Source organism: Lepidochelys kempii, chromosome 3, assembly GCF_965140265.1.
Source record: "Lepidochelys kempii isolate rLepKem1 chromosome 3, rLepKem1.hap2, whole genome shotgun sequence".
NCBI classification, from domain to species: Eukaryota; Metazoa; Chordata; order Testudines; family Cheloniidae; genus Lepidochelys; species Lepidochelys kempii.
The window spans coordinates 638,769-661,423 of NC_133258.1; the positions used below are offsets into that span (position 1 = coordinate 638,769).

Sequence of the window (22,655 nt, forward strand, 5' to 3'; positions counted from 1 at the left end):
ACCCACAGCTCCCTCTACCCCCTACTGCTCAGCACCCACAGCTCCCTCTGTCCCCACTGCTCAGCGCCCACGGCTCCCTCTGCCCCCCACTGCTCAGCGCCCATGGCTCCCTCGCCCTACCCATTGCTCAGCACCCTCAGCTCCCTTTGCCCCCCACTGCTCAGCACCCACAGCTCCCTCTGCCTCCCCCCCAACTGCTCAGAGTCCATGGCTCCCTCTGCGTGTCCCCCCCACGGCTCCCTCTACACCCCACTGCTCAGCACCCATGGCTTCCTCTGCCTCCCCGCCACTACTCCCTCGGCCTACCCATTGCTCAGCACCCACAGCTCCCTCTACCCCCTACTGCTCAGCACCACAGCTCCCTCTGCCTCCCCCCCCCCACTGCTCAGCACCCACGGCTCCCTCTGCATCCTCCCCACTGCTCCCTCGGCCTACCCATTGCTCAGCACCCACAGCTCCCTCTGCCCCCCACTGCTAAGCGCCCATGGCTCCCTCTGCCCCCCACTGCTCAGCGCCCACGGCTCCCTCTGCCTACCCATTGCTCAGCGCCCACGGCTCCCTCTGCCTCCCTCCCACTGCTCAGCACCCACGGCTCCCTCTACCCCTTTCAAGGTTCCTTCCCCACTTTGAACTCTAGGGTACAGATGTGGGGACCTGCATGAAAGACCCCCTAAGCTTATTCTTACCAGCTTAGGTTAAAAACTTCTCCAAGGTACAAACTTTGCCTTGAACCCAATGCTGCCACCACCAAGCGTCTTACACAAAGACCAGGGAAAGAGCCCACTTGGAGACGACTTCCCCCCAAATATCCCCCCAAGCCCTACACCCCCTTTCCTGGGGAAGGCTTGATAAGAATCCTCACCAATTTGTACAGGTGAACACAGACCCAAACCCTTGGATCTTAAGAATAATGAAAAATCGATCAGGTTCTTAAAAGAAGAGTTTTAATTAAAGAAAAGGTAAAAGAATCACCTCTGTAAAATCAGGATGGTAAATACCTTACAGGGTAATCAGATTCAAAACACAGAGAATCCCTCTAGGCAAAACCTTAAATTACAAAAAGACACAAAAACAGGATTATACATTCCATTCAGCACAGCGTATTTTACCAGCCTTTAAACAAAAGGAAATGTGAGGCATGTTCTAGCTAGATTACTTACTAACTTAACAGGAGTTGTAAGGCTGCATTCCTGATCTGTTCCGGGCAAAAGCATCACACACAGACAGATCCTTTGTTCCCCCCCCCCCTCCAGATTTGAAAGTATCTTGTCCCCTCATTGGTCATTTTGGGTCAGGTGTCAGCGAGGTTCTCCTAGCTTCTTAACCCTTTATAGGTGAAAGGGTTTTGCCTCTGGCCAGGAGGGATTTTATAGCCCTGTATACAGAAAGGTGGTTACCCTTCCCTTTATATTTATGACAACCCCCCACTGCTAAGCACCCACAGCTCCCTTTGCCCTCCACTGCTCAGCACCCACGGCTTCCTCTGCCCCCCACTGTTCAGCATCTCAGCTCCCTCTGCCCCTTCCATCCCCTTCCAGCATTGCTTAGCACCCACTGCTTCCCCGCCTGCCCAGCCCTGCCCTGGATGCTCTATGGCCTGGCTGCCACAGCCCCCACGTACTCACATGCTCCCTCTCTCTGCAGTGTGAGAACCTCGTGAAGTCGAGTGAAGTGAACACTCCCGCGCACGAGGAGTTTGAGACCATGCTTCTGATATCACACTACTATGCCACCCGCTCCGCTGCGCAGGGTGTGAAGCAGCTGGTAAGGCCTGCCGTGCCCTCTGCTCGGCCTCCGTCCCTGGGATCCATGGGCGGGCGGCGCTGGAGGCAAAACAGCTGGTTGGGGTCTTCCCCAGTGCATTCAGCCATTGCAGAGGGTGCTGCCCGGGGGAACGTGGGAATGGTGCCCCAGCCCCGCCAGAACCAGGGGTGGCCTTGGGGATCCCTGCTGTGAGAGTGCAGAGTGACACGCTGCAAGCCAGCACACAGGAGGAGCCCTAGCAACATGCTAGGAATTCAGCCTTCGGGGAGGGCCCCCTTACCACCCCCTTCACAGGCCTCATGCAGACTTTCGTGCCTTCCGCCTGACAGGCTGTCCTAAATATAAAGGGAAGGGTAACCACCCTTCTGTATACAGTGCTATAAAATCCCTCCTGGCCAGAGGCAAAATCCTTTCACCTGTAAAGGGTTAAGAAGCTAAAGTAACCTCGCTGGCACATGACCCAAAATGACTAGTGAGGGGACAAGATACTTTCAGATCTGGAGCGGGGGAAAAATGCTTTTGTCTGTCTGTGTGATACTAACTTTACAGGAGCTGAAGTGCTTGCATCCTTGATCTGTTCCCGGCAAAGGTATCACTGAGACAGACAAAAGCCTTTCCCCCCCCCCTCCAGATTTGAAAGTATCTTGTCCCCTCATTGGTCATTTTGGGTCAGGTGCCAGCGAGGTTACCTTAGCTTCTTAATTTAATTGGGGATTGGTCCTGCTTTGAGCAGGGGGTTGGACTAGATGACCTCCTGAGGTACCTTCCAACCCTGATATTCTATGATTCTATGAAAGGGTTTTGCCTCTGGCCAGGGGGGGTTTTATAGCACTGTATACAGAAGGGTGGTTACCCTTCCCTTTATTTTTATGACACAGGCCTTGGTAGCCAGCCATAGATGGACAGACAGCGGGCAAGACTCTCCAGGGCTGACACTGAGTTCCGGGGATCCAGGCGGGGCAGAGAGAGGGCCGGGCTCTCTGAGGCTCAGACACTGGGTGCTGGGGATCCGGGCAGGGCAGAGAGAGGGCAGAGCTCTCCGGGTCTCAGACACTGGGTGTTGGGATCCAAGTGGGGCAGAGAGAGGGCAGAGCTCTCCGGGGCTCGGACATTGGGTGCTGGGGATCCAGGTTGGGCAGAGAGAGGACAGGACGCTCCAGGACTCAGACACTTGGTGCTGGGGATCAGGGCGGGGCAGAGGGAGGGCAGGGCTCTCCGGGACAGAGACACTTGGTGCTGGGGATCAGGGCGGGGCAGAGGGAGGGCAGGGCTCTCTGGGGCTCAGACACTGGGTGCTGGGGATCCGGACTGGGTCACTGTCTCTCATACATGGTGGATCTCAAGGCATCTTTGCCCGCAGGATGTCTTGGCGGCCAAGCTCTCCATCTCCCTTCTGCGCCACACTGAGCTCATCCCCGCAGACAAGGCCTTTTATGAAGCTGGCACAGCAGCCAAGGTAAGAGGCAACCTGATTCGCAGGAGCCAGAGGCAGGAGGGCCTGGTCCCTGGCTCCCATGGGCTCTCTGTCTGCTGAGGGGGAATTGGTCCTTCTCTGGCAGCTTTCCCTCCCTCCCTTCATCCTGCCTGGTGGGCTCCTGCCTCCACCTTCCACCAGCCCCTTGGCAAATGTGGCTGCAAATGCCCCTCCTCTGGGGGTTCTCCATGAGTATGTATCCCATGGGAGCATGAGGAGAGAGTGACGTGCCTGGCAGGGGAGTGGGTGTCCTCAAATTGGGGAGGGTGGGAGGGTTAGGGATTGAGGGATGGGTATGGGGCCCTGGGAGTCAGCGATTCCCCCCTTGTTGCACCCCTGGCCCCCACCCCTGATTGGGGACCGGGAGGATCTGGTCCAGGAAAGCTGCCCTCCTATGCCACCTAGGGTCCTTAATTACCTTGACCAGTCCCCGGCCTGGACCTCCTCTGCCATCAATCGCCCCTCCAGCTTCTTTCTCCCCCACTCAGCAGACTGTGCAGGGAGGGTGTGATGGGAGGCGAGCCACAGAGACCGTCAGCGGGGCTTGGGGAACTAGTGTCATCAAGCCAGCCACAGGTTGCGTCTCACACTCTACCTGCCCCAGGTAGCCCCTGCTGGTGCACTCTAGTACCCGGGGTATGTTGAACATAAGCCTCCTGTCCACCCTTGCTGCAGAGTCAGTGCATGGCCCACTGGGGCAACGGAGAAGAACGCCCCACATTCGCTGTGTTCATCAGACCGGAGTAGTGGTGAATGACACGTGGACTCGCACACACACTCGTAAAATATGCCCATGCTGGGATCTCACAAAACTGGGTGACTGGGCAACAAAATGGCAGGTGAAATTCAGTGTTGATAAATGCAAAGTAATGCACACTGGAAAACGTAATCCCAACTCTACATATACAACGATGGGGTCTAAATTAATTGTTACCACTCAAGAAAGAGATCTTGGAGTCATTGTGGATAGTTCTCTGCAAACATCCACTCAATGTGCAGCAGCAGTCAAAAAAGTGAACAGAATGTTGGGAATCATCAAGAAAGGGATAGATAATAAGACAGAAAATATCATGTTGCCTCTATATAAATCCCTGAGACGCCCACGTCTTGAACACCGTGTGCAGATGTGGTCGCTGCATCTCAAAAATACATTGGAATTGGAAAAGTATAGAAATGGGCAACAAAAATGATTAGGGGGGTGAAATAGCTTTGATATGAGGAGAGAGTAATAAGACTTGGACTGTTCAGCTTGGAAAAGAGATGACTAAGGGGGGATCTGATCGAGGTCTATAAAATCATGACTGGGGTGGAGAAATTGAATCAGGAAATGTTATTTATTGCTTCACGTAACACATGAACCAAGATCACCAAATGAAATGAATAGGCAGCAGGTTTAAAACAAACGAAAGGAAGTATTTCTTCACACAATGCACAGTCAGGCTGTGGAACTCTTTGCCAGAGGATGTTGTGAAGGCCAAAACTATAACAGGGTTCAAAAAGAACTAGATATGTTCATGGAGGATTGGACCATCAATGGCTATTAGCCAGGATGGGCAGGGATGGTGTTCCTAGCCTCTGTTTGCTAGGAGCTGGGAATGAGCAACAGGGGATGGATCACATGGTGATTGCCTGTTCTGTTCATTCCCTCTGGGGTACCTGGCACTGGCCACTGTCGGTAGACAGGATACTGGACTAGATGGACCTTTGGTCTGACCCAGTCTGGACATTCTTATGTTCCCACTCCTGTATGTTACTCTGAAACCACTCCTGTATGTTGACATGGGACTTGGTAGCTCCAGGGAGACAAATGGACGTCAACACTTCCAAAACCTGCGGCAGTGAGTCTGGGAGCCCTGGTCTAGACTCAGGCTTGCGGGGCTCATGGTACAGCGCTAAAAACAGCTATGGAGACAGGCGGGCCCGAGCTCTGAAGCTGTGGTGGGGTTGGGTTTCTGAGTCTGAGCTCCAGCCCGAGCCATAACATACACACAGCTGTCACAGAGACACAGGCCCAGTGCTCTGGAACTGCTCTGTATGAGGCCAGACAGGACTCTGGTGTAGCATGCCTCCCCTCACACTATCATCAGGGCAAGAAGAGTTTTCAGCTATGGCCTTTCTGGGTCTGACCTCAGAGCATTCAGGACCCCTATTCTCACCATGCGCTTCCCGCAGCAGGTCCACCTGAACGGGACCCCTGGGAAAGCCAGAGGGGCCCTGCCCCCCAGCTTTGCAGTCAGCCGTGACTCTCAGCCAGCGTGTAAAACAGAAGGTTTCTTAGTCGACAGGAACATAGCTCAGAACAGAGCTTGTTAGCACAGAAAGCAGGACCATTCAGTAAAGTCCATCTTGCGGGGATCCAGGCCTCATGCCTTGGACTTTTCCCCACTCCAAGTCCCAGACAGGAGACTGACTGGCTTCCAGTGGCCTAACCTCCAAAAGGCCTGTTGCCCCTTCTCTGGTTTTTATCTTGCTTCCTAGGCAAAGTGTCACCTGGTTGCATCCCCCTCCTGGGTCTCAGGTTACAAAGGGCACCGTCCATCGCTTATGTGCAGGCAGCTGGAGCCGCCTCACCTGCCCCCGAGGGTCTCAGCAAAAGTCACACCCTTATTCCCACCACCTTAAACATTGGTGCAGCACACAGGGAAACTGAGGCACACGCCATATTTATGCAAAACAGTAAGATTCACATCGGCTCATGTGCAGCATAACAAGGGGAAAAAACCCACTTCATCACAACAGCTGTTTTTAGCTCTGTAGTGCAAAGCCTGCATGCCCAAGTCATGGGCTCTGAGGCTTGCTGCTGTGGCCTTTAAAATGCTGTGTTGATGAACCCCAGCTCCCCTGGGCCAGCTCTTGGCTTCAGACATGATCATCCCGAGCCAGGGCTGCAGCCGTGGTTCTTTCCCCAGACACGAATCCCTGGGGCGGAAAGTGGCCACTACTGCACAGCAGCCAAGCAGGGTGAGCCGGTGAGGGCCCAGGGGAAGTGGAAGCAGAGAAGTTAAAATTCGTGGATTTGCAAGTCGAATTTTACAGCTGAAATTTAACAAACTAGAACTGATGTGGAAAACCATTCATTACTGAGTCCAGGGAGAAAAGGAGTACTTGTGGCACCTTAGAGACTAACCAATTAGTCCCTAAGGTGCCACAAGTCCTCCTTTTCTTTTTGCGAATACAGACTAACACGGCTGCTGCTCTGAAATGAGTCCAGGGAGCACTAGCTCAGTATGGTTTGTGCTGGGTTCCTCTCAGGTCAGCTCTGACCTGGGACATTATTTCTCAGATCAGATACTTGGTTAGTCTTAGCCAATCGACAAGTTTGTTAAGTCACCCAGAACCATGGAGGTATGTAATGAACAGGTTTGTGGCTTATGCTCAAATAGCAGATGTTCTAGGCACATACGGACCACACCAGTGTTTTACAAACCCTGGCCAAAGACCAGCATTGAGGGCAAGCAGTTATACCATAAAGCAGTGAACTCACCACTCATCAGCTTTCGTACCTCTAATAAGGTTATGACATGTCATGTGATCCTCCAGTGAATGAGGGGGCACTTGTCTGAAGGTGTTTGGTTTGAAAGGAAAGCTTTCTCTGAAGGTCTCTAAGACCAATGTCCTTGGATTTACAAAGGGAAAGCATGCATATAGCATTGCTTAGTTAAAAATCCCCAAATAGAATTCCTTGAGGGAGAGAGCTGTCATGGACTCAAAGGGTCAGGGCTATGTCCCAGCCTGGGAACAGTCTCTGGGAGGGGGCCTTCAGTGGGCCAGACGGGGTCTCACCGCCTCCTGAGACTGGTCCTCTGAGCCTGCAGTCCCCTGCCCCACCCCAGAAGCTCCAGGCAGCAAGTCCAGCTGAGACAGATCCTGGGGGAGATGTGTCCTCTCCTCAGGGATCAGTGCCCCTTGCCCAGTGTCTGCAGGGACACTCACCCAGCGCTGTGAAACCAGGCGGGTTTATTGGTCACCTGGCACATGGCCCAGGCAGCCCCTCGGGTGGCCCAGAGAACTGATGGTTACAGCCCAGACCAGCTGCAGTGACCCCCTTGGTTCACGCTCTGTCTGTCTCTCCATCCAACCTTGGTCAGACTCCAGGCGAGAGCCCGACCACTTCCAGGCCCTAGCTCTTATCTCCCCTCTCGCACCTCTCCAGTCCATTAATCTTGAGCTAGGGGATTGTTGTTCAGCTTCCCTAAAGGAGGTGGGGACGTCCATCTCCCTCTCGGTCCTTGATCACTATGTGCAATGTCCTGGCGATCAGATTCACCAGTCTCCTCAGCTGCTCCACTGAGATGGAGACTAAGGCCCACATAGCTGGGCCACACCCATCCTCTGTCTCTTTGCCTGCCCTGAAAGCAAACAGCTCTTTTCCACCCACTAGGTAACAATGCAGCATATAGGGGAAACTGAGACACAAACAGGACTCATAACAATATTACAAAATAGTCCCACTGGCAGATGCAGACTCAGCAAGGAAACATTCAGTTACTTCTGTTAAAGAACACAGAGTCTGCAATGACATCTTGCCATTCTCAGGCCTGGTAACCCTGGGAGAGTTTGCCCCCGGGCCTGGTCTGAGTGTGTGGTAGCATTTCCATGTTCTGCAGCTTCTTGGGGGCTTCAGCAAGCTCTGAGTTCCCTGCAGGGCCTTGATTTATACCAGTGTCAGGTTTGTGGAAGGCTTTATAACTAAACAGAGGGGAGAGGAACAGTCCCTCCCTGGTTAAACGACTAACAGCAAGGTGGAGATTTTATTTAAACTTGCCATTTTCTATCCCTGAGGGATTGAGATACCAACTTCATTTTATCTGGGATTCCTTCTTCGATGGTGTCTCCCATTTAAGCTGGGCATTGCTGCTCTTCCTTTGTCTTTAGCTAATAGGAGAGCTAGCGTCTGCAATCAGCACAGCAGTGGGTGGCTGTGACTGTGGGTGTGTCCCTGGTTCAAGGGCCAGCAGGAGCTGTAGTTATTAGTAATGTATTCCAGGCATACTTGACATCAGTACGTCTCCCAGAAGGACCTGCCGTCCAACGGGAAGTCCGAACTCACCACACCCCCATCAAAGCAGCCAGTAGAGAGGGATGGGGAAAGGCTCAGCAGCCAGCCCTGGAACCCAGACTCTGCCTCTGCCCCAAGGGCCATGCCACAGCAAAGGACTCAGTCATGTCTAGAAGTGCTGGCAGGTGCCAGACCGTGTTCTCTGGGGTGGGGGACTGTGTTCCTGCTCCCCAGCTTACCCTGGGCAGGGAGGGGAGTCCCAGTGGGCACTGATGTGCCTGGCAGCAGGGCCTGCAGCGCGACCTGGCTCCAGGTTTGCTGGGTGCAGGGCCCGTTTGTCCTAGAGCAACAGCGTGTCACTGCAGGCTCCTGCTGCTGGCGCTGGGGAAGAGACCCGCTGCACAGCACTGCATTTAGGAAAGGGCTTGAGGTGACCTGACGCAGCTCAGGAGAGGGCTCTGGGCCTTGCTGGGCCAGCACAGCGAGAGCTCAGCTCAGCATGCACAGGGATCCCAAAAGCAAACGCCATGTGCAGCAGGATGGTGGTGATATGGAGAGTACCTAGTGCCTTCATATAGATCAGTATCACGGTGGGGACTGTGTGCAGTGCTGGGTCCCTCGTCTCAGACTATTGCAGAACAGGGGGTTCAGAGAGATTAAAATGATTGGGACTGTTCCCTTAAGAGATAAATAAGAGGGGATGTGACAGAAGCACCTAAAATAATGTCTGGCCTAGAGAAGGGAGATCGGGCGCTTTTGCTCTTCTTGTCTCATAACGTAAGAACAAGGGTGCATTAAATGCAATTCAAATGGGGGAAATTCAAACCCAGTGCAAGGGAATACTTTTTTGCACCATGCATTATTAGCCTGTGGAACTCATCTCCACATGACGTTGTTGAGCCCAAGGACTTGGCAAGATTCCAAAAGGGACTGGACATTTACCTGGATTATGTTACTATCCAGCGTTACCAGAGTTAATGCTAGAAAAAAAAATGGTGGAAGGAATTTTTAACCTGTTTCAGGGGTTAAGCGTGGCTTGTCAGTGCTTTGTGGTACAGACTGTTCTTTAATTCTGTGTCTGTACAGTGCCTAGTGCCATGGGGGCCTGGCCCATGAGCAGTGCTACTAGGCACTGCGTTCATGTCTAGATGCAGTTACTGCACAGCAAGCTAGGGCTGTCTGCAGTGCTCTAGCCCACCATGTGCTGACTGTCTCTGGCACCCTGCTTGTGCTTCTGTCTACTCCACTTTACAACAGGAGTAGCTCAAAGTGGGCTGCTGGGAACCTTTAGTGCCTGGTGAAGGGGCCCAGGGGCGGGGAGTGCAGGGCAGGCTAGTGTGTGGTAAATTCATGCCCCAGCTTGCCGCACACTCAACAACCCCACAAATAAATAATCTGAACTCTAAGTATGAGCACCCAGGATGAGATCCTCGTGAGGGCAGGTTATCACACATCTGCTGCTTTGGGGGTCTTATGGTCTCACACCTGCCTCTGATGTAGCTGGGGCTGTGACGGGCCTTGAGGCTGTGCAAGCTGGGGATGCCGCTGTTCTCTCTGAACCCTGCAGATTCACTCCCCCACAAGGCTTCTTTGCCTGGTTTTCCCCCCCGAATCCTGGCTGCTCAGGAAGGCGCAATGCAGGTGCCCCCCGTTGTCCTGCTGAATTGTTACTGCTCTTAGCCCAGAGGGCATTTCTCCACATCACTGGTGCGTGGGACATGGCTGGGGCTCCCCAGAGCATCACTTCCCACCACTCACACTCATTCTTGCTTTCTCTGCACTAGGCGATCGGCTGGGAGAACATGGCATTTATCTTCCTGAACCGATTCCTGGACCTCACAGACGTGAGTAGCGCATCAGGACGAGGGTAAAGGCGGCACAGGGGTGGGTCGCTGTGAATGTGGGGGCCTTGAGCTGCTCGGGGCCCTAAGCAGGGATACTAACAGTGAATGCGGGGGCCTCGAGCTGCTCGGGGCCCTAAGCAGGGTTACTAACAGTGAATGCGGGGGCCTTGAGCTGCTCGGGGCCCTAAGCAGGGATACTAACAGTGAATGCGGGGGCCTCGAGCTGCTCGGGGCCCTAAGCAGGGATACTAACAGTGAATGCGGGGGCCTCGAGCTGCTCGGGGCCCTAAGCAATTGCTCAGGCTGCTTACTCCTAGCGCCGGCTGTAGGGGGCAGGCTGTTCTGAGTCGGGGGGCTGCAGGGGAGGTGCCCATGGAAAGACAGAGAATGTTCCAGCCCTGCCTTGAGGACCCACGGGGAGAGCGGGCCCTGTGTTAAGGTGCATCTGGCTGAACACTGCAGGTTGGAAATGGCACAGCGAAACTGCGGCTTGTACGAGCAAAGCCTGGCTGCGTGTCGGAGCAGCACGGCCCTTAGCCCAAGAGGCTTCCAGGCCAGAAGGGCCATGATGCCTGGCCAGGAGGTGGCTCTGAACTAGGGAGGGAAGCTGTTCTCATTTCCTGACACTTCAGCTGCTGCCCGTACAAGAATCAGGAAGCGAAGCATCCAGCTCGGCCCTTTCCTTGCACTCCTGTTGGTCCGGCACACAGCAGAGACCCCAGAGCATCTGGCAAGTGGGGTCACTCAGGTTCCAAACTGCAGCAGCAGCTGCTCGAGTGGCGGTCCTGTGCCTGTTTCCATTCTAACCCTGTGCTCCTTAGCAGCAGGGGCCAGCTGTGGGACCCAGTTCCCCGGCACCCTGGCCAAGGGTGTTAGTTGCTGTCCTGTTGGCTGGGACACACTCCATTGAGAATTGAAAGACAGCAGCATTTGATTATAGCTTTATGGAAAATAGGTCTCATAAGAGAAGCTTCTTCTCATAAGCCTGGCTGCTAAACTTCTGTCAGGGCTGCGGTTTAGTCCTGCTCGACAGACCATACGAAAGTTAACGCGATGCCAAATCAGTAGCACCCATATTAAATGGATTGAACAGCAGCTAGCTAGTGGATGTCAAAAAGTCAATGGGCAGTTGTCATCCAGTGGGGGCGGGGGGTTCTAATGGGGTGCTGCCCAGGAGCTGCTCTCAGCTCCATGTTATTCAATGTCTTCTTCGAGGATCTGGTTGAAAATATAAAAATCTCTGGTGATAAATCTTACAGTGTACAGAAAATTCGGTAAATCATGATGGGGACACGTGGGTTCCACTGAGCAACCTGGCTCCCATCGTAAGCTGGAGGCAGGGTTGTTGGAGCCAGGTCGGCCCCAGGGTATGAGACAGACAAGGTGCGGGAGGGCATAGCTTGTATTGGACCAAGAGAGCCCTGCACAGAGGTCTTACTCTCAGGTGTGAGTGCCAAAGCGTGCATTGCTCACCCACAGAAGCTGGTCCAATACAAGCTATTCCCTCACCCACTCGGCAGTATGCTGGGTGCATGTGAACAGAGCTAAATGCCAGGACGTACCCTTGGAACAGAGAATGTAGGTCCCGCAGGATGGGGCCTGGCTCACTGGGTGGAAGAGCAGTTGACTGCAAGGTCAGGGCTAATGTGAGCCATTGGTGTGTCCGCTAAGAGTGGCAAACGCATCTCCTGGGACCCTGCTGCGGCCATTGCTGATGCGGGAGGTTTGGGCTGCCTGGCCTGGCACTGCAGGATGCTGTCCCCCCCAGCACTCTCCCTCTGCCCCCCAGGCCATTGAAGAGGGCACGCTCGACGCCCTGGACCATGTCGACTTCCAGAACACAGACATCCCCTTCGAGGTGCCACTCCCGGCGCACCAGCACGTGGCTGTGAGTGTTGTCCGTGTTCTCCACCCCCCGCTTCCCTCAGCCCCAGGACAGGCAGGGAGTGAGGCAGCAGGGCCCAGCTGTCAGCAGTAAGCGGGGGTGTGCAGGATCTGACCCTCAGCAACAGGAGGTGGGGAGTGCGAGGGACCAGGCCCCCGGCTCTCAGGACTGTGGGAAGTGAGGAAGCGGGCTCCCAGCTCTCAGGACCAGGGGAAGTGAGGGAGCAGGGCCCCAGGTCTCAGCAATAGGGGATGATGCAAGGAACCAGGGCCCCAGGTCTCAGGGCCAGGTGAGTGGGGGGAGGGAGGGACCAGGCCCCCAGGTCTCAGGACCAGAGGGTTAGGGGGTCGAGGGGCCAGACTCCCACCTCTCAGGAACACGGGGGAGGGTGGCTCAAGGGACCAGGGCCCCAGCTCTCAGGACTGGGGGGTAAGGGAAGCGAAGGATGAGGCCTCAGCTCTCAGGATCAGGTGAGTGGGGGGTGAGTGACCAGCCCCCCCACCCTGCACCCCTCCCAGCTCTCAGGACCAGGCAGAGGACACAAGGGACCAGGGCCCCCTCTGTCAGTGGGGGTTCAGGATCTGGGGGCCTGACCCCCGCCCTGGTCTCAGGGCCGGGCCAGGCCAGCTCGCAGGGCGGTGCCCGGAGTCAGCAGTGATCTGTGCTGCGTGGCAGGAGGCGACACGGGAGGAGATCAGGGACTGGGTGCTCACCATGTCCATGGATCAGCGGCTGGAGCAGGTTCTGCCCCGAGATGAGCGGGACACATACGAGGCTTCGCTGGTGGCCGCAAGCACGGGCGTGCACTCCCTGCCTTGCCTCCTCACCGGTGAGTCCCTGGACATTTAGCCCCTCGGGGATGGGGGAGCAGGATTGGGACCCAGGGGGGCAGGAATGAGATCTGGGAGCGGCGAATTGGCGGTGGTGGGGAGGTTTGGCACAGAGGAGGAAGGATCAGGACCTGGGGAGTAGGGGGGCAAGATTTGGACCTGGGTGGGCAGGATTGGCGGTGGGGGGGAGATTTGCAACCTGGGGGGGGAGGCGGGCTTGGCAGGGGAGCAGGATGGAGAGAGGTTTGGGACCCACGGGGGCAGAATTGGCAATGGGGAGAGGTTTGGACCAGGGGGTGAGGTTTGGGACTGTGGAGGAGGATTGGGACCCGGTGGCGGGGGCAGGTTTGGGCCATGGGGGCGGATTGGTAGTGGGGGGGGATTGGGACCTGGGGGAGAAGGGTTGGTGGGGGGAGGTTTGCGACCGTGGAGGAGGATTGGGACCTGAGGGGAGCAGGGTTGGTGGGGAGGAGGTTTGGGCCCGGGGGGGCGGATTGGGACCTGGGGGGGAGCAGGGTTGGTGATGGAGAGGTTTGGGACCTGGGGGGAGCAGGCTTGGTGGGGGGGAGGTTTGGGACCGTGGAGGAGGATTGGGACCTGGGGAGAGCAGGCGTGGTGGGGAGGTTTGGGCCTGGGGGTGGAATTGGCAGCAGGGGGCATCAGACACTGGCGAGGGAACTGCAGACGAAGGCCTCGGGCATGGGGCAGGGTCCTGGCACCTGAGATCCTGGCAGGGGAATTGCTGTGTGTTGGGGCCCCCGCCCCCGCATGGCACCTCTGGGCCCCCGTGCTGGCTCTGCCCTGGGTGGTGCTGTTGGCTAAGCGCCTGGGCCAGGCCCCTGGGGGTGGTGCCGGCAGGGCTGGGGGTCGGGCAGCGCTGGGCTCAGCCCAGCTTGGCCCCGCTCAGCAGCGTCTGTCTGTGGCCAGGCTACCCTGTGCTGAGGAACAAGGTCGAGTTCAAGCGGCCTGGGAAAGAAGCCAACAAAGACACATGGAACAAGTTTCTGATGGCCGTCAAGGTGAGGGGGGGCAGGGCCTGTCTTCAAGGGAGGGGCTCAGCGCCCAGCACGGGGGGGGGAGAGCCTGTCTTCATGGGAGGGGCTCAGCGCCGGGGGGGGGGGGGGGCGCGCAGGACAAGGCAATGGCTCTGGCTCACTCACAGGCCTGTGCCCACTGGGAGGGAGAATGGGGGGGCAGCCGTTCACCCCACCCCCTCGCCCAGCGCTTCTGAGCTGCAACAAAGGCAGGGGATCTAGGGGCATTGGCTCCCCCAGGGGGAACTGGCTGAGCCCAGCAGGGAAAGACGTGGCTGGGTTTAGCCCTCGTATGGGGTCTCAGCCTGGCCCAGCCCCACCTCAGGTGAACATCCCCCAGCGTCACGCAGCCCCCATGTGCATTATCCTGCTGGGCTCCCCCCTTTCCCAGGCTCTGCCCCATGCCCACCCCCAGTGGGCCCCAGGGACCAGGGCCGTGCCCCACCCTGCCCCAGTCCAAGGGACAGGCTCCTGTCTGCCCTAGTGCCCCATGGGGGCAGGAGGCATGTGAGGTAGGGGGGCTGGGCCCAGCTGCTGCCTGGTCATGCACCTGCTCGGGGGCTGGGCTCACACTGTCCCCCAGGAGGGAGTGGGAGGATGCGCTGAATCCCCCAAGCCCGGGTGGCTCCGCGCAGCCTGTGCCCAGCACCTCCTCTTCTCTCTTGCAGACGTCCCATAGCCCCGTGTGCCAAGACGTGCTCAAGTTCATCGGCCAGTGGTCTGGGGGGCTGCCGAGCAGCAGCCTCTCCTTCCAGTGAGCGGCCGCCAGGGCTGAGTGGGGCCCCGCTTTCCCCGCCCCCTCACCGCTCCCCAATAAAGCAGGCTATGGAACCCCAGCTGTGATCCTGGATCCCGTGTCCGGCCCTGCTTGCGAGTCCTGCGCTTCCTCTGGGGGTGGGCAGCATCCCATTGCCTCCAGCCCATGGCACCCCAGGGCCTGGCCAGGCCGCAGGTGAGCACAGGAGCCCAACACAGGCTCGCGTCACCTGGAGGGCCCTGAAGTGATGGGGCTCAGGCCAGGCTCAGAGCAACCGAGAACGAGCACAGGGGCCCTGCCCTCCAGACCGCTCCCTGCGGGGTCGGGTAGGCTGGGCCCTTCCGCTGCCTGGGGGATGCAAGTGCAGGGGGAGGACTGAGCGCCGAGCAGCAGGCCCCGAGTGTGTAAGCAGAGCGTCCAGCACCCCACATCTTCCTCTAGGGCTGAGACCCCCCGAACAGCGAGCTGGTGAACAACGGGCTGGCCCCAGAGAGAGTCCTTCCTGCACCATGGCCCCAGTGCCAGGCTCCTCCCCTTTCTTCAATGCCCCACCCACTGCAGGCTCCACCCCTTCAACATGCCCTGCCCCTTGCAAGATTCCTCCTCCCTTAACACCCCCACTGCCAGGCCTCTCCCTGCTCTAGTGCACCAGGCCCATTGCCACGCTCCTCCCTCTTCTACACACAGACCCACCCACAGCCAGACTCCTCTCCCTGCTATACTGACCGCAGTTACAACCTGCTTCCCACTGCGGCTCAGCCCCCCTCAGAGGACAGCCAAGGGCTGTACCCAGTGACTCTCTCGCTTGCAGCAGCTTACCCAGACTCAGGGAGTCGCTTGGGAAGCCAGGTCCCAAACCACTGAGAGTTTATTAACCATGTTTATTCGGATGGTGCCTGAGGGCCAGCCAAGCCCCGTGTGCTAGGTACAGGACAGCCCCAGAGCCGTGGCCTGTCCTGGCGCCACAGACTTGGCAGGGCCTGGGGCCGAGCACACCCGCAGCGTGCCGGGGCGAGGGCCGGTTCATGCCGTGGCTGGGTGTGTGGGTGGGAGGGGGCGAGCTAAGGGGCAAGTGTGGAGTGAGGCTGAGGGGAAGAGCTGGAGGGAGGGGTGCTGAGAAAGGCCAGCCCCACCTGCAGCGGGGTCACTGGCTGTCCAGATGTCTCTCCCCTCCTCGCTGGTGTCTCTGGTGGGATCCCTTCCCCCATGGCCCTATGGGGCTGGGAATGCAGCACAGCATGGTGGGAAGAGCCCCAGGAGGGCTGGCAGCAGCAGGACTGGCACGAGGGGGACAGCCGCGGGAGCCCTGATACCAGCAGGGCCCTGCCACAGCAGCCGAGAGCCTGCTCCCCCAGGAACAGTCTGCTGGGAGGGGCAGCTGCCCCCTCCCTCCTGGCCCTGCGTTCTGCCTCTCCCATGGGGCTGCATCAGCATGACGGGCACTTCACTCACCCGCTCCCGGCCGATGTGGCCGGGGGGGTCCTGGAGCAGCGCCTGCGAGAGAAAGAAACTGTCCAGCTGTGGTGGCTGCAGACCCCTGCGGCCCCTGCCGGGCGGCTGCACCACAGAACTCGGACCCTGGCACGGGCCGGGAGGGGGCAGGAGCCCCGGCATGGGCAGGGAATGGGGCCCTGCCAGGCGGTGGCACCGTGGGACTCAGAGCCCCGCGCGGGCAGGGAACGGGGCCCTGCACAGCCAGGAGGGGGAGTGACAGGGTCCCCATTGCCTGGGTGGAAGTTGCACCGGGTTGAGCAGCTCCTAGCCAGGCTGGGCTGGACAGTCAGAGACCCACCAACCCAGCGGGTTCCCCCATGTGCCCCTTTCCCCCTGCTGGGCCAGGTGACGCCACACACTCCCCTCACCTCTGCCCCTAGGCCGGGGCCCCGTCCGCCACAGCCAGCAGCTGGCACAGCTCTTGCTTGTGCCGGTCCTCAGATGCCACCTCCTTTGTTGCCATCTCTTCCTCCAGCTGGAAAGGAACGCAGATGCCTGAGCGAGGCACCCTGGGCAGCAGCACCCCAGGGGCAGTGTGATGCCAGGGCTGGGGTGACTGAACCCCCAGGGAGGTGTGCAGGGGTCATAAGAACAGCCAAACTGGGGCAGACCAAAGGGCCACCTAGCGCAGTCTCCAGGTCCCACAGCGGCCAGTGCCAGGTGCCCAGGTTCTCAACCAGGGGTCTGGGGCCCACTGCGGGGCCATGAACATGTTTCAGGGGGTCCCCCAAGCAGGGCTGGCATTAGACCTGCTGGGGCCCAGGGCAGAAAGCCAAAACCCCACCACCCAGGGCTCCAAGTCCTGTCACCTGGGGCTGAACTTAACTTCGCAGGGCCCCCTGTGGCATGAGGCACCAGGAAATTGCCCTGCTTGCTACCCCCTAATGCCGGCCCTGGCTTTTATATACAGAAACACAGTTGTTGTTGGCCATGGAGTTTTTAATAGCACGCTTTGGGGTTCGGAAAGGAAAAGCTTGACAACCCCTGCCCCAGAGGGAATGAACAGGGTAGTTGTCAAGTGATCCATCCCATTCTCCAGTCCCAGATTCTGGAAGGCAGAAGGTGAGGGACACCCAGAGCATGTGATTGTGTCCCTGCCCATCCTGGCTAATAGCCATTGATGGATCTACCCTCTGTGAATTTATTTGAGTCTTTTTTCAGCCCAGTTATACTTTTGGCCTTCACAACATCCCCTGGCAATGAATTCCACAAGCTGTGTGTTGTGTGAAGAAATACTTCCATTAGTTTGTTTTAAACTTGTTGCCTGTTAATGTCATTGGGTGACCCCCAGTTGTTGGTTTATGAGAAGGAGTAAATAACACTTCCTGATTTACTCTCTCCACACCAGTCATGATTTTATAGGCCTCTGTCATATCCCCCATTAGTCGTCTCTTTTCCAAGCTGAAAAGTCCCAGTCTTATTAATCTTTCTTCATATGGAAGCTGTTCCAGACCCCTAATCATTTTTGTTGCCGTTTTCTGAACCTTTTCCAATTCCAATATATCTTTTTTGAGATGGGGCGACCACATCTGCACGCAGTATTCAAGATGTGGGCGTCCCATGGATTTATACAGTGGCATTATGACATTTTCTGTCTCATTATCTCTCTCTTTCCTAACGGGTCCCACCATTCTGGTAGCTGGTTTGACAGCCGCTGCGCATCGAGTAGATTTTTTCAGGGTTGAAGCTGGATGAGCAGTGTCACATGCTGCTGTGTGGGCAGAGCATGGGGGGCAGATGAGGGACAGCCCCTCTATCAGCCCTGGGGAGACACCCCTGGCCCTGCACTGTAATCTGGACCCTCCCACCCCAAAACCCATACATATCTGGCCTTGGACCCCCCCCCAACCCACACTTGCTCTGGCCCCTCATTCCCTTCACACCCGAGGGGGGTGCAGCACCTCTCAGTGGGTGTTGGGGACACCACCCCGGGACCCTGTGCTCAGGGTTACAGCAGCTGAATCTGTCTGGTGCACCAAATGGGGAGAGCCCCACCCCCCCGAGAGAGTCCCTGGCAGGGCCAGGGGAAGAAGGGGGCGGTTCTGGCTGGAACCTCTGACCTGCTGGCGGATGTAGGTGTCTGCACAGGGGCCGATGCCGCGGAGGATCAGGGACACCACACAGCACCTGCCAGAAAGCGCCGCTTCGACCGCAGCCATCACCATGGAGGGGAACCAGAGCGCCAGGGCCGTGTCCTGGGGGGTGTGCAGTCAGGTCAGGGCGTGCAGCAGGGGGGCGTGCAGGGAGCAGGGGAGCCCAGCCCGCCAGGGGCGACGGATGGGCAGGGCCCAGCCCCGCAGCAGGGACTCACGTAGATGCGGGTGGTGTTGAAGGGGCAGTCGTTGGTGGCTATGGCAGCCCGGGCGTCGGCTGGGAGGGCGGAGCTGTTGCATCCCACGATCAGGCGGCGCCCCCTGCTGGCGATGGTGAGGGAGACGGCCAGGGCCAAGCCCAAGCTGCAGGCCGCGGAGAGCAGGCAGTTCAGCAGCGAGACGCACAGCAAGGCCCAGTGCTGCGGGCAGAGACCAGAGCTGGGGGGCAGGCGGCCGGGCAGCCACGGGGCGTCGACCCACCCCCCGCCAGGGGCCACTCACCAGCTCCAGCAGCCCGGGGTGAGGTGGGCAGCGGCCCTGGGCCCCACACGCCCAAGCAGGGACCCGACCCCTCCCCTCCTCCAGCAACTGGAGCAGCTGCTCCCAGACGAACGTTTCTCTGGGCCTCCAACGCCTCCCTGCACCCCAGGCCCTTGCAGCCCTACGGGGCCCAGCCCCACCCCCGTGTCCATGTGAAGCTGCAGGGGTCAGGGTCTCCCCTGCCTCGCCCGTTCCAGCACTACCCGATCCCTGCACTAACGAGCACGGGTGCCTGGCAGCCGTTGCCCTGGCCTCAGCTCTTGGCAGCCCCTTCCCCCACCCCCCGGTGACTGCGCCTGGCACCGTCCTGTCTGCTTACAGCTGGTGGCAGACGCACCCTTTGCCAGCCTAGCCACGGGGAGGGCTTGGCACAAACCCTGGGTGCCCTCTGCCTCCTAGTGCCCCAAGGCCCCACTTCTGCGCCTGGCTTTCCCTTGGGGACGGGCCATCCTGCACCGAGCCAATGCTAGTGTCTGAGCCGAGACACCTGCATTGCACCATGCTGCACAGCGCAGCCGTGGCCCAGCCATGGGGTGGGCGGACCTGCCCCCCCGCGTGTGTCAAGGGCTGTGGGGTTGCCTGTGAGCGCTTGGCGGCAGGGAGGGGCTGTCACATATTTACACAGCACAAGGTAGGGCCTTGGCCTTGGCTGGGGAGAGCAGGGGGTGCCTGGCACGGGCTGGGGAGGCCTTACTCAGCCAGGGGAGGTCTGTCCGTGCACCTGGCATGCATGGGCGGAGGCGGGGACAGGGAGCAGCCCGGATGGAAGGAGCTGGGGCCTTATCTGCAGCAGGTGTGGCCGGCGGAGGACACAGCTGAAAGCAGGCTGGGCCCACACAGCAGAGACAGGCACCTCAGGGAGCAAGGTCCAGGGAGCGGCTGCTGCAGGAGCTGGGCCACGGCCCTGAATGCTGCTTCCTGCCCGAACTCAGCCCCCCTCCCCCCCGGGGCTGTGACCACAGCATTGCCCCCCATCCCCTGGCTGTGATCCCAGCACTGGCCTCCCCCTCCCACCCTGGGTTCCCCGGCTGTGACCCCAGCACTGGCCTCCCCCTCCCACCCTGGGTTCCCCGGCTGTGACCCCAGCACTGGCCACCCGCTCCCACCCTGGGTTCCCCGGCTGTGACCCCAGCACTGGCCACCCGCTCTCACCCTGGGTTCCCCGGCTGTGACCGCAGCATTGCCCCCCATCCCCTGGCTGTGACCCCAGCATTGGCCTCCCCCTCTCACCCTGGGTTCCCCGGCTGTGACCCCAGCATTGGCCACCCACTCCCACCCTGGGTTCCCCGGCTGTGATCCCAGCATTGGCCTCCCCCTCCCACCCTGGGTTCCCCGGCTGTGACCGCAGCATTGGCCTCCCCCTCCCATCCTGGGTTCCCTGGCTGTGATCCCAGCATTGGCCTCCCCCTCCCACCCTGGGTTCCCCGGCTGTGACCCCAGCACTGGCCTTCGCTCCACCTGGCCCTGCAGCCCCGCCGGCTCCCCAGCGCTCACTCACCAGGGCTGCCTTGAGGAGGTTCTGGGACACCAAGATGGCCACAATCCCAGCAGTGATGCTCTAGGGAAAGATGGGGGGAAGGGTCAGTCCCTCCCCCAGTGCATGCCCCCCCCGGCCGCAGCTGCCCCAGACCCTGGGGCTGGTCCCTGGGGCATAGCAAGCAAAAGCATTGTTAAATCAGGGGCCCTATGGCCCAAAATCAGCCACACCCATGCTCTGACCCTGGCGTTTGGGCAGGAAGGGGGCAGGACTGGCATCTCACCGCTGCAGGGATTCTGCTTTCTGCTCCTTGCACGGGCCCAGTGGCCTCAGTTTCCCGCCCAGCTTCTAGCTGCGCTCAGCTGCCCAGCACGTGTCACCCTCCGGGGTCAGCGGGCAAGGGCCGCCGTGTCCCTGCAGGCTCAGGCTCGCCGGGCACATCGCTGGGGCTCACCCCACGGGGCCACGCAGGGACTCCTGCAGGCAGCTGGAGCCCCAGGGACACCGGGGGGGAGCAATGGGGCTACGGGTGCTGGAGCAGGGCCGGCCGGCGGGGCCTCACTCACCAGCAGCCCGGAGCCGACGGAGATGACGTTGGCGGTTGTGTACTCGGAGGTGACCGTGCGCTCAGGGTTGGCCACGTGGCGCAGGACGGTGCCGTGCACGATGGCCCCCAGGATGAAGTTCAAGTGGCCCAGGATGATCAGGGTAATGCCAGAACGCATGAGGCTCTGGGGCCCGTGCCCCAAGTCTGCAAGAGAGGCAGGCGTCAGGCATGGGGGGGGCACTGGAGAGAATCACACACAGCGTAAGGGCCTAGTACCCCCCAAGGGGCATGGGGGGGAGGTGCCCAAGTGTGCTGAGGGGGGTCACGCATTGCAGGGGAGAGGGTACCCGAGTGCAATGGGTGGGAAATCACACATGACATGGGGGGAGGGTATCTGAATGTGCCGTGGGGGGGTCACACATGGCATAGGGGGAGTGTACCTGAGTGAGCGGGGGGGACACACCTGAGTGTGTACTGGGAGGTCACGCACGGCAGGGGGGAGGGTACCCAAGTGTGCACTGGGGGAAGTCACACACAGCAGGGGGGAGACACCTGAGTGTGCAACGGGGGGTCACAGCAGGGGGGAGACACCTGAGTGTGCAGTGGGGGGGGTCACGCACGGCAGGGGGGAGACACCTGAGTGTGCAGTGGGGGGGGGTCACGCACGGCAGGGGGGAGACACCTGAGTGTGCAATGGGAGGGAGACACCTGAGTGTGCAGTGGGGGGGGTCACGCACGACAGGGGGGGAGACACCTGAGTGTGCAGTGGGGGGGGTCATGCACGGCAGGGGGGAGACACCTGAGTGTGCAATGGGAAGGAGACACCTGAGTGTGCAGTGGGGGGGGGTCACGCACGACAGGGGGGGAGACACCTGAGTGTGCAGTGGGGGGGGTCACGCACGGCAGGGGGGAGACACCTGAGTGTGCAATGGGGGGTCACGCACGGCAGGGGGGAGACACCTGAGTGTGCAATGGGGGGTCACGCACGGCAGCAGCGGGAGTCTGCCCGTGAGGGAGATGGGTGTTGGGGGGCGGTTCGAGGAAGGCCCCCCCCGAATGGGCTCCGGGCGGGACCCCGGCACTCACCGAACCCGCAGCGGCCGCAGCCCATCCCGCCGGTTCCGGGCTCCGTCACCGCCCCGCCGGCAGCCACCGGCCCAGCCCGGATCAGCCTCACAGCCCGGCGCGGAACCCAGGAGTCCGACGCCGGCCCCCCACCCCCGCGCGGAACTCAGGAGTCCGGCCCCGCCCCTCCACCCCCGCGCGGAACCCAGGAGTCCGGCCCCGCTCCTCGCCCTCCCGGCGCGGAACCCAGAAGTCCGGCCCCGCCCCTCCACCCCCGCGCGGAACCCAGGAGTCCGGCCCCGGCCCCGATCCCCCTCCCGGAACCCAGGAGTCCGGCCCCGGCCCCGATCCCCCTCGCGGAACCCAGGAGTCCGGCCCCGCCCCTCCACCCCCGCGCGGAACCCAGGAGTCCGGCCCCGGCCCCGATCCCCCTCCCGGAACCCAGGAGTCCGGCCCCGGCCCCGATCCCCCTCTCGGAACCCAGGAGTCCGGCCCCGGCCCCGATCCCCCTCCCGGAACCCAGGAGTCCGGCCCCGGCCCCCCTCTCGGAACCCAGGAGTCCGGCCCCGGCCCCGATCCCCCTCGCGGAACCCAGGAGTCCGGCCCCGCCCCTCCACCCCCGCGCGGAACCCAGGAGTCCGGCCTCCCGGCAGAACGATTGATCGGGGGGGGGGTCTCTCCACCTTCCCCTCCGAGGCCGGCGAGCCCGGGCCTGGGGGTCCCGCGCCGGGAGCTCAGTCCCCGGCAGCGCTGGAGGGAAGGAGCCGCCCCCTCCCCGTGGCGGCTGCTCCACGCGTGCCCGGAGCCCCCGGGGGGTCGATGCCCCCCTCAGGCCCACACAGCGGGGGGGCG

The 22,655-nt window shown here is 59.9% G+C and overlaps 2 protein-coding genes across 8 annotated transcripts in view; one reads left to right on the plus strand and one right to left on the minus strand.

Annotated features, from left to right (window-relative positions):
- The window catches only part of IFT172 (intraflagellar transport 172), a 151,634-nt gene extending 136,954 nt beyond the window's left edge, over positions 1-14,680 (plus strand). For 4 of the 7 annotated variants that reach the window (XM_073335396.1, XM_073335398.1, XM_073335397.1 and 1 more), the window contains 7 exons: positions 1,645-1,764; positions 3,125-3,220; positions 10,022-10,081; positions 11,871-11,969; positions 12,642-12,795; positions 13,724-13,815; positions 14,499-14,680. In XM_073335396.1, coding sequence (XP_073191497.1) covers positions 1,645-1,764; positions 3,125-3,220; positions 10,022-10,081; positions 11,871-11,969; positions 12,642-12,795; positions 13,724-13,815; positions 14,499-14,588 — 711 coding nt within the window. In that variant the 3' untranslated portion in view covers positions 14,589-14,680. The other 3 variants (XR_012157848.1, XM_073335400.1, XM_073335399.1) reach the window with 3 other exon arrangements.
- A 768-nt stretch (positions 14,681-15,448) lies between these two features.
- Positions 15,449-21,953, minus strand: KRTCAP3 (keratinocyte associated protein 3). Its single transcript, XM_073335403.1, is given in 10 exon segments — positions 15,449-15,754; positions 15,757-15,799; positions 15,801-15,867; positions 15,869-16,008; positions 16,010-16,081; positions 18,142-18,276; positions 18,393-18,593; positions 20,213-20,272; positions 20,758-20,942; positions 21,825-21,953. Coding segments are annotated over 10 exon segments (951 nt in total). The 5' UTR covers positions 21,850-21,953; the 3' UTR covers positions 15,449-15,731.
- Between the last annotated feature and the right edge of the window lie 702 nt (positions 21,954-22,655).